We start from the raw sequence: 14,588 nt of genomic DNA on the forward strand, positions 1-14,588 counted from the left end.
TTTCAATTGAAAAACTTTATTATGGATTTTTTTTCATATACACAATATTGAATGAAAAAATATGCTATTGTGGCAATAAGTTCATAAATATCTGTGCAGACAAGGCAGCATTTAGGCATTTGAGTGCCTTTGAGACACAATATCTGGGTTCTTTGTGCAATCTAAAAAAGCTGCTTACACTGATATCTCAGAAATAACTAGATTTTCACAGGACAAACCGTTTCCAATGATGGCTAATTTGTCTATAGTAGAATCCTTTGCGGTCCACTGGGACAATGGAGAGAGACCAAATCTCTCTCTGGTATGTTGCGGATCAGAAGTGCAAAGAATTAGACCTTGACAAAGTGTCCTGGCATTTGCAAAGGGTTCTACGCAATATGTGTCTTAAAAAAAAAACTCTGTTCACCATTGTAGCGCCATTTTTACGGTTCCATAATTGAAGCTGGCAGCCAAATATCCGCATTGCCAATACCATACACACCGGAGTCGCCATCATGATGATGGTGAGGCTGAATTCTGTAAATGAGTATGGTGTGGCTTTTGATAAGTTTCAACCACTCAGCTGACGCAAACCTACAATTCAATATAAACTTTACTGAGAATACAAAAAGGTAATGCTTTTTTAAAAAAAAATGTTTCATAGTAACTCGCTCAAGCTATTCCAGACTATATAAAAAGAGAATAAATTTGTCTCCCACAACGTAACTTCTATCTGAAATGTTTTATTGTAGCCTTGTACACCCATGGGTTGTGCCCTCCAATGACTGTGATGCACAGAATCTATGGGGAGGTCCATCCCATTTCCCCATCACCTCCCAACTTGCCGATTCATAAGTCATAGCTGTGGATTTCAGATGGAACCAATTTATTTGACTGTATTACTTCAATGTCAGTCTCTGCTATCGATGATATATAACAGCAACATTTAACCAGCACTAAGTCGCTACTGGCCATACTCTAGCTATTCGTGGGACATCAGTGGCTGCAGGGAAAAAAAAAAATGGCGTTCCTTAACACAAAGAGCAGATGTCGTGACTGCCCAATTGACCTTTAGTAAACAAGTAGCTTATGCCCATCACAAGGCGGCTACAAACCAGCAGCTCTTAGCCTGGACCCTGCCAATGGGTGTTTATTAAAGAACTCTCTGAAGAGAACTGCAATGTTAGAAATGAACCAGATTCAACCCAGTTCAGCTTATTTAAAAGCGAAAAACCCCATTTGGTGCATTTCACAGAAACAAAAGCTGAACTTTCAAAGATAGGCTTCACTAAATATCGCAAACGTTAACACTTTCTTCATATTCAACGAATCAAAACACTGAAGAAAAGGAAAAGCAAACAATTCAAAAAATCCCAAGTATCCTCGTCCTCCAATAAATGTGAAACCCTGCAACAGCAGCTTCTTCAGATGTTGAGCTTGTTAGCGATTGTCACGACCACTTTCAGAACTGGCATGAAGGCAGAGATCTCACTGAAATTGCTGCTGCTCACAACGTGTGTGTGAACAGCCAGCGCTTGCTGGTAATTGCATCCCTCTATGTTCCGCACAATTTCATGCAGTCCATTCAGAATGTGAGGAGAGAGCTGGGCATCAGAAAATAGAAATGTTATCAATGCTTCTAAAGAGCATTACAGCATTTGAAGGTTTTCACCCTTTCAATACACACAGCCATCCAGATGAACACACACATAGATGAATATCTTCAACCCACACTGCAGCATATACAGTTCCATAACTGAACTTTGAGAAGCATCAAATTAACACCAGGTTCCCATCCCAGTTCCATTATGGAACATTCGTTGAAACCACAACTATATAAACAACTATTAGTTTATATGAAATGTCAGGTATGGTCTCAGGGTAATCTCACATGGTGGCTGCTTTTAATCCTCTAACAATGTGGGCTTTCACTCTGCATTAATGCCTGGTTCTTCTGCCCACTCAGTTTCTTTACACTAATTTATCTATTAAAGTGCACTGAACTTGTCACCAAACTTAATTTCAAACTCAATTATTCAAGCTCAGATAAGTTTAAGATGATCACTGCCAGCTCAGCCCTGCTATTGTCAAGGGCAACTCTTAAACACACACACACACACACACACACAGAGCCATGAACAGTGCAAAGGATGAATGCAAAAATAGTGCAAAAATGTAAAAACCATTCAAGCTCTCTTGATGGCTCAATGAGTTTATCCAGTGAGTTCAATCCCTGGTCTGGCCTGGGTTAACCAAACTCAGCTGGGGTGATGGTGGATGCACTATAATTGCCATGGGGGGGGGGGTGTTGAGACAGGGTTCCTGCCCCTATTTGCTATCCAGTGGTTCACCCCCCCCCCACTGGAAGCGCAAGCGCACGTGGGGTGGGGTGAGGACAGGGTTGGGCTTGGCTGTGATGTCCCATGGTTGAATAGTCCGCTGACACTCACATGTGAATAACAGCGACTGGGGCAATGCACCAGACGATGCTCATGGAGGCATAACCCCAAAGAGGTGAGAGGGGAAAGGGAGGGGACAAGAGGGGAGAGGAGAGGAAAATGGCAAAAGAAAATCACAGTTCAAAAATTAAGTTGATACACATACCACTGTGTGGTATGAGATCTATTGAGTTATTTCACAGTCCAAATTTCACGTACATGACTTTACATCATGACCAACCTTTTTTCCCTTATGAGAGGGTAAATGTTATGCTTATCTTGGGGAGGGATATTTAGTGCTTGGGAATAGAACTTTTCTCAGTCTTTGCACTCAGTGTCAGTGAAAAGTATTCTTCTAGATCAGGTACACAATAAGTTGGGCAAATTCAGAGTAAGGCTTTCTACACTGCCCTAACGTTCCTCAAGCCTAACTGAGCCAGTGTAACATTCAATTTCCCATACCAGACACCCCTTGTGGCTACAGAGTGAGGTTGGTCATTTAGTGTTGAATTATAGGCAGTTTTATGCTGTGGACTGACTATCGCTATGAACTGCGATAAGACTGCCCAAACTAGGTCCCAAATGTGAAAACACAGTAACCTAGCTCATTGCAAAAAGCAAAATACTGCAGATGCTGGTAATCTGAAATAGAAATATAAAAAGTTGGAAATACTCAGGTCAAGCAGCATCTGTGGAGAGTGGAAAGAGTTTAACGATTCAGGTCTTGTGACTTTTCGTCAGAACTGAAGGGTCAAAGCAAGTTTGCTGACGATACAAAGCTAGGTGGGAAAGTAAGCTGTGAGGAGGACACAAAGAATCTGCAAAGGCATATAGACAGGTTAAGTGAGTGGGCAAGAGGGTGGCAAATGGAGTATAATGTGGAGAAATGTGAGGTTATTCACTTTGGTAGGAAGAATAGAAAAACAGAATATTTTTTAAATGGTGAGAAACTATTAAATGTTGGTGTTCAGAGATTTGGGCGTCCTTATCCATGAAACACAAAGTTAACATGCAGGTATAGCAAGCAATTAGGAAGGCAAATAGTACGTTGGTCTTTATTGCAAGGGGGTTGGAGTATAAGAGTAAAAAAGTCTTACCACAATTGTACAGGGCTTTGGTGAGATCACACCTGGAGTGCTGTGTACAATTTTGGTCTCCTTATCTAAGGAAGGATATACTTCCCTTAGAGGCGGTGCAACAAAGGTTCACTAGATTAATTCCTGGGATGAAAGGGTTGCCCTATGAGGAGAGATTGAGAAGAATGGGCCTATATTCTCTGGAGTTTAGAAGAATGAGAGGTGATCTCATTGAAACGAATAAAATTCTTAGAGGGCTTGATAGGGTAGATGCAGAGAGACTGTTTCCCCTGGCTGGAGTGTCTAAAACTAGGGGTCGTGGTCTCAGGATAAGGGATGGGCGATTTAGGACTACGATGAGGAGGAATTTCTTCATTCAGAGGGCAGTGAATCTTTGGAATTCTCTACCCCAGTGGATGCTTAGTTGTTGAGTACATTTGTCTGAGATTAATAGATTTTTGGACTCTAAGGGAATCAAGGGATATGGGGATCAGGCAGGAAAATTGAAGATCAGCCATGATCGTATTGAATGGCGGAGCAGGCTCGAGGGGCCGTATGGACTATTCCTGGTCCTATTTCTTCTGTTCTTATGTAAGATGCTGCCTGACCTGATGAGTGATTCCACCTATTTCATTGCAGCCGTTTATCCTCCTCTATCAACTGCATCTCACTAATTCAACAATTTAACAAAACGATTCAAATTGACCTCTTGAGTTATATCTTCTTAACACTCAATTTTCCTACATCCCACTGTTCCCCATTTTGACCATGCCCACGACAATAAGAATTAATCTCAAAATTATTCCAGAATAACCATTTAAAACCAAAGAATCTATCTCCTGGGAGCAACTAGAATAGGGCAAATATCTGTCCTAAGCTCCTTTCATTTCAATCTATCTCCTACAGACAGGTAACCAACTTAAAGGCAAAGTCTGGTAATATTTGGGAAATGCTACTACTACAGCTCATTTACTTTTTTAAAAAATATATAAAACCCCATAAGAGTGAGCATCTGTCACATCATATCCTGGAACTTCTGCTGAAACACGCCACACTTTTACCGTTACTTTTGCTTAAATCATTCTCACTTACTGTCTGGTCCCGCAGTTTATCGTACAGGTAATCCAGTCGCTTTGCAGCATCATCCAGCTTCCTCTTAGTTTGCTGTGGAATAATTCAGAATTCATCAAATGAAAGTGGTTCAGGATGGAAACTGGGGCGGCCAGAGTTTCATTCGAGTCATGCTTTCATACAGAACGAAGCTATTCAAATATTGACCAAAATAATTCTTAAGATTGTGCACAATGCATTTATTTTACTTCTTGCACGCAAATGTACATACACACACACAACACACACACTCTTCAATACACACTCCTTTCCATGGGTCATTTGCAAAATAGTCAATCACAGTGATGCATCAATCTAGTGCTCCAATATGCACCAGATTGCTAAAATGTTGGTTCAATCACACCTTAGAGACCTGCAAGGAAAACTTGTCCAAGTGTTATTTGTTACAGAAATATCTAAATGATTAATTTTTGTCCCCAGATTTCAATTACTTGGAATATCCAGGAATGTAATGTTCCCCTCAGGGTAAGTAGAGGCTATATAGTACAGCAGAACTGAAGTTAAGTGCTGAAGAGATTACTGCCTATTGGGTTGGTTTCTAGGCAGATTGTTTTTAATATTAATGTTTTTAGATACAGAAGATGAATACTCTGGCAGTTAATGCTGGCTGTGCGATATGCATCATGCCATCTTGTAACACTGCCACATTGGGTTCAGCTTTTGTTTTTGAAAAATGAAGACAGGTCAAGGTGCAGCTTACAGGACACTGGTAGGGTTGAAATGAACAGGAGAGATGAGGTAAATAAGGAGGTAATTAGGCGATGGCAGGCTTGGGTTTTAAAAGCCTGAAGATTATGGGAGGAAGGAAAGACCGAGTGTTATAAGGAGTTCCACATTTTTGAAATCCTGAGAAAGAATTACTGAGTAGGAAACTAGGGAATGAGTCTTGACTTAAACACAGTTAGAATGGAGGGAGGATGAATTGTCTGTAGCACAACACACTTGGAGTTTAAAAGGAACAAGATTCAGATAAATACTAACCATAGTTGTATTCAGTGGAGGGGGGGGGGAAAGAGAAGAGAAAGAGAGAGGTTGTGGTTGAGAAGAGAGAGATTAAAGGATAGAAGTGAGAGGGATTGTCTATCAAAAAAGGTTTTACTTGTATCTTGTCCAGAAATGGAAGTGAAAAACATCTTGGGTTTTCTAGAATGTTACGTTGAGTTGTACAGGGAAGAAGTAATGTTTGTCACAAAAGATGAAATTGAGTTTCTAGAGACAGCTTTAGTAACAAAGGATATGTGAGGCTTCCACTTGAGGTGGAGACAGCGAGGCCAACAATATCATTGGATGAAGAATGATGGGGGTGGTTGCCAGAGGTAAGAGGTGGCATCTGCTGGTTAGGTTTGCAAGATAAACAAATTGTCTTGAAGAAAGTAGTTGAATATTAAGGGGGTGCAATCCAAAGGAAGTTCATGAACGCAGAGAGGTATCAACAAGTGTGTGAATAAGGATGGACGGTGAGTGGAGAAAGGCAATGATATGAAGAGCGAGCGGGAAAGACAAAATGCTCAAGGAAACCTGAGAATGGAAAAAGAGTCAGACAATGAACCATCTACAGCAAGGTGGAGCAATTTGAGAAAACTAGACAGCCATGAACATGGCAAAGCCAGATGATGGTTACTTGTTTAGAAGTGCATGGTAAAAGGACCTGTGGAAGGATTTGGAGATGTCCAAGGCAAAAAGCACGGTTCCAGAAGGTAACTAACATAGCCATCAAGATCACCAGTTGAATGGCATTCTGAAAACCGTACTGCACATCATGGAGTGCTGATAAACTATAGTTAGTCATGTGTCTGCACTGCACTGTGTTTAGCTGATGATTAGATCAAGTAGTACAAGCATATGGGCTCTGTTGGAAATTAGCAACTTACACTTTTTATGTAACAAAATATCTCAAGGCACTTCAGTGAAGATCAGAGGACAGGAAATGGGAGGAAAATTAGGGAGATATCCAAAGGCGCAAGACAAAGCACAAGGTTTAAGAAAATAATACCAGAGTGCAGAGGCTCCAACACTAATGATGGAGCGGAGTTGAGGAACTCACAGGAAACCAGAGTCGGAAGAGTAAAGGGTGGGTACTAGGACATAAGGCTGGAGACTGTAGAGATAAGTTTCCAGCAAAGCTTTGGAGGAACGTGGAAACAAGGAGGATTTTGAAATTGACATGCTGGGAGACAAAGAGCCAACAGAGGTCACTGAAGACATGGGCAACTGGTATAAAGGTTACAATATGAGTGGCATGGTTCTGCATGAATCAAGCTATCTAGGGTGTAGCTCAGGAGGCTGGTGTGGTGAGTGTTGGAGAAATGAAGCTTTGAGGTGATTAAGGCATGGATAAGAGCTGGACCTGTTTCTGGCTGGGGCGGAGATCACCATGTATCAAAGGTAGGTACTGTATAACACCGATCAGGACCAGAGAGGTCGCCTTGACTAGTTTTGATTGCCTAAAGGGGTCGGAGAGGAATTTTCCAGATTTTTTCCTCAAATTAGCCTGAGTTTTAATCTGTTTTTTCCCCCTCTCCCAGGAGATTACGTGGCTTTCAGGTGGGGTGGGGAGTGTATATATTGTGATGCACAAGGCATTGCAATTGTGTGGGACAGGCTGGTTGGAGCAGTGAGTCTTTTCCTGACCATCGTTGTCGTAGGTTTGCATAAAGATTTTGGACACAATTTGAGAGGTGAACTTTGGTGGGTGATGTTACAAAGATGGAAGATGGTGGTCTTGGCAATGGACCAGAGGGTCAACAGAGCACAAAACCTGCGCACCATCAGGGTTCAACCTGAACAAACAGTCAAGAAAGGGGGTCGGATCACCAATTTAAGTGCAAAGTTTCTGGTGGGACTCGAGATTTTATTGGTCCAATTACGTTGTTTTGACTCCCGAGTCATCCCAAGACCTTAAAATAACGCAGGCATATATTTTGGTCTAGAAACACCAACAGTGAATTAACAGTACACTATGGGAGTCGTAAATCCTGTGGTCAAACACAAGAGAATTGACTGCTGAAAAAAAGTGCGGCTGTAAGCCTGTGTGGTATCAGTGTTATGGCCATGAATAGTTCCTCCATGTTAATACTGCAATTATAACAATGACTTAGTCGTCCCATCAAAAGTTTAATAAAATGTCTCTACCGCAATGCAAGGAGATAATATTTCAATATGAACACAGATCACTGAGCCTCCAGCTGGCTTCAATTCTACTGACTATTTTGACAGCTACCAGGATAAAGTCTAGTCATTTGCTACCCCCCACCACCCCAATTAAAAGGAACATGGTGACAATACTGTTGATTTACTTCATCTGAATATACTAAACCCTAATCGGAATTTGCATCCGATAAAATTAATATACAGATGTAGAAAATCCCCTAACATTGAGTGTGGTTTCTGGAAATAATCCAGATAAAGTACAAGGCTCCAATCTTGGGTCAGACTGTTCAGCAGTAAATCCAATTTGAGCAGTGGGGCACCTTACCACCCAGGGAGGGGAAGCTTCAGTACACACTAACCATTTGAGTGCTCACCGAGACCTGTGCGCATCAAAACCCAAAACGTGGAACAAATATTTCTTTATTCAGTGAATATATTAAAATGTTCTTTGGTGCAATGTGTTTATTTTATATCAGTATTTGAAATTGATTTGTAGAAAATTAACACTTACGAAACTGTACAAGAACTCCTCAGGGCTCAAAGAGCCTTGTATGTAAGACAACAGTTGTGGTTGCAGGAACTTGCGGTGAGCATTAGGCGACTAGAAGGGCACGCTTCAATGGGCTAAATGACCTGTTCCTGTCCTTGACTGTTCTTATTTGACTGAGAACTCAAGTGTGATTTCTCTGTTTCCCTTTGACACTTGGAATTAATCTGATGGTAGAGACATTGAACTCTTCTGCTCTGGAACCTGGTCCCTTGGCACGTGAAGACGGTTCTAGTTGCAATTTCCTTCTGCTTACCATAACCCTCTAGGGCTGCAGGGTAGAGAACATGGTGCCTACTATGGTACTTGCATCAGGGTAGGTCTGCTCAGAAGCCAGTAATCCATAAAAAGAAAGACATGAAGACATTGAGGTTTTAGGTGCGCTGGACACTTTGTAAACACACTACACCCTGAGGCTGAAAAGTGCCTGATATTGGTGCGATGCTGCAGCTGCATGGAACATTAGAACCTTCTTCTGTTGTGGACTTATAGCCATAAGCATATCAATGTCAACCAGTCTGCTGTGAGAATGGTATGAATTATTTGAGGGAGTGTAATAATTTTAAAAGTTTTTTTTCTTTGGAGATTAAATTGACAGCAGAAATCTAAGGTGGAAAAAGCTTTCCTGATTTTTTTTGGGGAAGGGGAAGATTACAATATAAAGAGAATGCAAGCCTTTGTGTTCTTAATCCTGAGATATGTGTTCTATGGTACAGTGAAGAACCCTACAATGGTTTTGAACTCTGGATATCCACAAGGACTAACGTAACCTGTTGAATTTGAGCATCCTAACTGTAAGTAGAGTGGATAACCTAGCTTCACAGCCTTAAACACCCATTGGCTCCATAGTAATTTCACTCCAACTTCATGGATCCAACAGTTAGTGCTGCACACACTATATATAATAAACACACACATACCATTATATAACACACACATTATATATAACAAACACACACACTACATATAACACAATTATATATAACACACATATTACATAACGCACATTATATAACAAACACAACATAGCACACATTATATATAACAAACATACATACACAATTATACGTAACATACACATTATATATAACACATTATACAACACACAAATACCATTACATAACATACACACATACCATTATATATAACAAACACACACACATACCATTATATAACACAACACACAACACACAAACATTATACGTAACACACACATTATGTATATATATTATATAGATAGATAGATAGATAGATAGATAGATAAAAATAGATAGATTTAGAGAAATAGGGAGAGAATGAGATAGAGAAATAATAAAAAACATAAATAGATAGAGATAGAGAGATAATAAAAAAACAAACATGTATTATGTAATCTACTTTTTTCAAATGACAGGATTATTGTTTAAGCAGTGACATACAGGGTCACCAGCAGCTAAAAGGCATCGTTGTACCAGCCCATCAAAGGTGGTCTTCAACACCATATGCTCTTCTGGAATTTGCTTCTTCACAATCTTCTCTGTGGGCATCTGCTGTAGAGGCTGGAAACGACAATGATAAAATAAAAACACAGCGCATTACTGTGTGGATTACCCATATTTCAAAAGACAGAACCAAAGGAAAGGAACAGGAGCACAATGTATCCTGCACGAAAACTGCAGCTCAGTGCAAAACTAAGTACACCAGTACTCAGCTCAGCAAAAAGCCACATGGATCAATGTACACATCAGTGTGAAATTGACATAGTACAGTTACTGCAAAAATACACAAACTTGCTATTCTGTCTGAAATCAGTGCAGAAGTTTTCATGCCCACATTATTAAAGTTAGATAAAAGATGGTACTAATGGAAACGCAAAATATATTTTAAAAATCTTACATCTGCACACACTTCCTGTTTGCAAAATCTTCCTTCCAGTTGTCATGTTTTTGTCACACTTTTGTGACAATTTTTTCCCAATCTTAATACCTACACCCATATCGGGGTGGTAGCCGAGTGGCTATGGTCCTTGTCCTGTACTCCAGGGGTCGTGCATTCAAATCCCACCATAGCAAATTGGGCAATTGTGGGCTGGCATGAGATAAAGTCCAACTGGTTAACTAATGTCCTTCAGGGAAGGGAGCTTGCCACCCTTAATTTATTTTCTTTAAAATGAGGACTGAATTAAATCTGCATGCTCTGGTCCAACTATTCCCATAACTGAATTAAAGGAAACAAAACCAAGCTTAAAAAAAAGAGACAAAAATCTCAGTGAGAATGAGGATCCTTTTCTCTACCCCTCCACTTCCCTAGGCCAGTGATCAAATTTGGAGAACTTACTCAATTCTTTCTGCTTCCCCCCTCCCATTTTCCAGAGATACCAACTCTGCTTGGGAGATGCGCCACAGATAACAAACTTTCTGCCACCGCCTCTTGCCAGGTTTCACCAGAGGTGGCACTGGAACTACAAGATGTCCAACCTGAATCCGCTTTACAGAATGAACATCCAAGTAGTTCATGCTACCCTTTTTAATCTGTATATATGACATTGTAGGGTTATGCTATTGCATCTGAAAATGTGCCCACCCCCGTCCTTCTCCCAGTATCTATGTAATTAAAATTGTTTTGCATCTAGTATGTCCATAGTGTCACATCTCAAAGGCTTCATACCTGAAAAACATAACTCACCAATACACCAAAGAAAAATTAAGATTCTACAACATCTTACATATATATAGCAACATAGAAAAACATCCCAAGGTGCGTCACAGAAGCATATCCAGACACAAATGGACATTGAGCCAAAGGAGGAGATATTAGGAGGGATGACTAAAAGCTTGGCCAAAGAGGTGGGTTTTAAGGAGGGTCTTAAAGGAGGAGGGACATGGAGAGGCAGAGAGGTAATTCCAGAGTGTAGGTCCTAGACAGCTGAAAGCACGGGCACCAATGTTGGGGCGAGGGGAGTGGTGGATGCAGAAGAGGCTGGAGTTGGAGGAATGCAAAGTTCTCAGAGGGTTGTAGGGCTGCAGGAGGTTAGAGAGATAGAGAGGGGCGAGGCCATGAAGGGATTTAAACACGAGGATGAGAATTTTAAATTTGAGGCAATGGGGGACTGGGAGCCAATGTAGCAGAGGAGTGATGGATGAGCGAGACAGGATACAGGCAGCAGAGTTTTAGATGAGATGAAGTTTATAGAGGCTGGAAGCTGGCCAGGAGAGCATAAGAAAGTCGAGTCTGGAGGTGACAAAGGCATAGATGAAGGTTTCAGCAACAGATAGGGTTTCAAATGTTATGGGGGTGGAAGCAGGTAGTCTTTGAGATGGAGACGATGTGTGGTTGGAAGCTCAGCTCAGGGTCCAACAGGACGCCGAGGTTGCAATCTGTCTGGTTCAACCTGAGACAATGGGCGGGGAGGGGGATGGAATGGCGGCGAATGCCAAAGATAGTGGCTTTGATCTTCCTGATAATCTCAGGATTTGACTGACAAAACCCACATGTCCTCGTACTCTCCCTGATCACCTAATTGTGCCTTCCAGTTTGGGAACCTCTGACCTACATTATATAATGTATTTTGTTTCACAGTATATTGCTCCTATTGTTACAAAACAGTGTATGCTCCAAGTCCTATGAGGAGAGATTGAGTAGAATGGGCCTATATTCTTTGGAGTTTAGGTGATCTCATTGAAACATATAAAATTCTTAGAGGGTTTGACAGGGTAGATGCTGAGAGGCTGTTTCCCCTGGCTGAAGAGTCTAGAACTAGAGGTCATGGTCTCACATTTAGGACAGAGATGTGGATAAATTTCTTCACTCAGAGGGTTATGAATCTTTGGAAGTCTCTACCCCAGAGAGCTGTGGATGCTCAGTCGTTGAGTATATTCAAGGTTGAGATAGATAGATTGTTGGACTCTAGAGGAGTCAAGGGATATGGGGATAGGGTGGGAAAATGGAGTTGGGGGTCGAAGATCAGCCATGATCTTATTAAATGGCGGAGCAAGCTCGAGAAGTCATATGGCCTACTCCTGCTCCTATTCCTTATGTTCTTATGTTCTTACTGTAAGCAACGCTAGGGAAGATCTATATGCTTTGCCAGTAAAAAAACTTCACAGTGCAAGACTGCGACACAGCATAATCATTCACTCTGTCCCCCAGCAACACCAATTACATTAAATTATGTCACAAGCACAATCTCAGCACTATGCAGGAACGAGACAAAACAAGGCCCAAAATTTTCATTGCCAATGAAGAACACACCTGCAGGTTGGCCTCTTTTGGTGCCCCTGGAGGTCCTTGACTGGTTTCGTGAGGAATAAAGCCCTGGGGCCGGAGCTGTTGGGTATCTACAGGGACATTCACAACAGGAGCAGTAATGGGAGTCGGAGGAGTGTAGTTGTCAGGTAGCTGTAAGATTATAAAGAACACATTATAAAATAGCAGCCAACACATAAGACCACCCACTGTATAAAGAGAATAGATTAGAAGGGGTTGCAAAAAGATCAGGATACTGGTTATTTCCACACATACACACACACACACACACACACACACACACTAATTAATGTTACAAAATCAATGTAATTTCTACAGATAGCCTGACACAGAAGGATATTCCCAGTCTATTTAAGATGTGGAGATGCCGGTGATGGACTGGGGTTGACAATTGTAAACAATTTTACAACACCAAGTTATAGTCCAGCAATTTTATTTTAAATTCACAAGCTTTCGGAGGCTTCCCCCTTCGTCAGGTGAACGATGTGAATTTAAAACAGTCTATTTAAAACAGACCACAACTCAATGCATGGGCAATTCTCTTCTTAGTTCTAGAATATCAGCATACTAACTGTGTTGCATAACATCCCATTGTCCTAGGCCATACAGTACATTATGGGTGCATGCTAAATTCCTTCATGCCAAAATGAGCACAGACTCCATCTAGTGGTTTGTGTGAAGAGCAGCACCCTTTCCTGTGAAATATCTATCACCTTTCTATATTTGTTTATATACGTACTTACTGAATCACATGGCAGTCATGTAAAAGAACAAATCCAATGAAACACAGAGCTGTCAGTACAGTTAATGTTCAGAAATGTCAGAATCAAATCACTTCTGAACCTTCTGCAGAAACTGGTAATATGGATTGCCTGCTACGGGAAATATGTATTTGAATTCGAGCTCAGAAAAAACACTGATTGGGAAAAATGTGTTTATTCATGCCATATAATTTAAGAAGACTATTTATACATCTTAACCACACAGCAAATATTCTGTAATGATTTGGGATATCAGCACACACAGATGCTTCATTAATTTACAAAAACCGAATGCAGGTAGTGGAAGCAGACTATTTCTTTTTTTGTACAATGCAGGTTTAAATTTTAAAAAAAGAATTTTATACAAAAGAATAGGTGACAAAAAAAGCAACCTTCACAGGGAGGCAATAACGACAGATCATTTATGAAAGGAAATAGTGATTTTTTAAAAAAAAGTTGAGATTCTGAAAAAGTCTGTACAGTAGTAAGCATTTTAAATATCTACTCTTCCACTGATCTCTAACAATCATAGTTTTCTTATCTAAACAATCAACAGCTGTGAAATATATTGTTACAAACGTAATGAAACCCATGCCAGATATTAAAAGCACATTGACTGATATACAGAATATAGATTTATTGTGCCTTCACCTCTGCATGACGTTACACTGCAGTTATATTACAGGCTTCTTAAAGACACCCTGGAAACAATTCATCCAGGCCAGCAATTGGAGAACCACATTGCTAGATTGTATGGACAGGCTAAAGCACTCAGTCCATCGTGGCCAGGAAAGATGGCCCCCTGTGCCTCTGGAGTGCCAGTGAACACTAGCTCTTTAGGTGGGTCTCAATTCTTAGAGGCAGCAGCGCCTTTTGGCATCTTTTGCAAGACCAAAATGGGACAGGAGTCTGGGTAAAGCAGGAATGGGATCATGGCTCGAATTCTGAGGTTTGCTTCGCTTATGAAAAAATTAATTGAATACCGTAATGACCTAAATAATTTATGTTTCCACATCATGAGACGTGGGCTTTTGGTATCTGGTTTGCATCCTGCAAATTTCCTGACAGCTTAATCAAAATAAAAGATCAGATCACCCGTCACCTGGTCTAAAGTTAGATTACTGGCAAAGAAAAACTTGCATTTATATAGTGCCTTTCACAACCTCAGGACATGCCAAAGCACTTTACAGCCAATGAATTACTCTTGAAGTGTAGTCATTGTTGTAATGTAGGAAATACGTTGCGTACAGCAAGGTCCCAC

General features: G+C 40.8%; 1 protein-coding gene across 2 annotated transcripts in view; it reads right to left on the reverse strand.

The window, feature by feature from the left end:
• Positions 1 to 14,588, reverse strand: part of sec31b (SEC31 homolog B, COPII coat complex component) — a 74,897-nt gene continuing 60,309 nt past the window's right edge. For both annotated transcript variants that reach the window (XM_067972664.1, XM_067972663.1), the window contains 4 exons: positions 12,552 to 12,698; positions 9,740 to 9,859; positions 4,586 to 4,657; positions 1 to 1,583 (listed from right to left, as the gene is read on the reverse strand). In XM_067972664.1, coding sequence (XP_067828765.1) covers positions 1,404 to 1,583; positions 4,586 to 4,657; positions 9,740 to 9,859; positions 12,552 to 12,698 — 519 coding nt within the window. In that variant the 3' untranslated portion in view covers positions 1 to 1,403. The remainder of the gene's footprint in view (positions 1,584 to 4,585; positions 4,658 to 9,739; positions 9,860 to 12,551; positions 12,699 to 14,588) is intronic.

Source organism: Heptranchias perlo, chromosome 36, assembly GCF_035084215.1.
Source record: "Heptranchias perlo isolate sHepPer1 chromosome 36, sHepPer1.hap1, whole genome shotgun sequence".
NCBI classification, from domain to species: Eukaryota; Metazoa; Chordata; class Chondrichthyes; order Hexanchiformes; family Hexanchidae; genus Heptranchias; species Heptranchias perlo.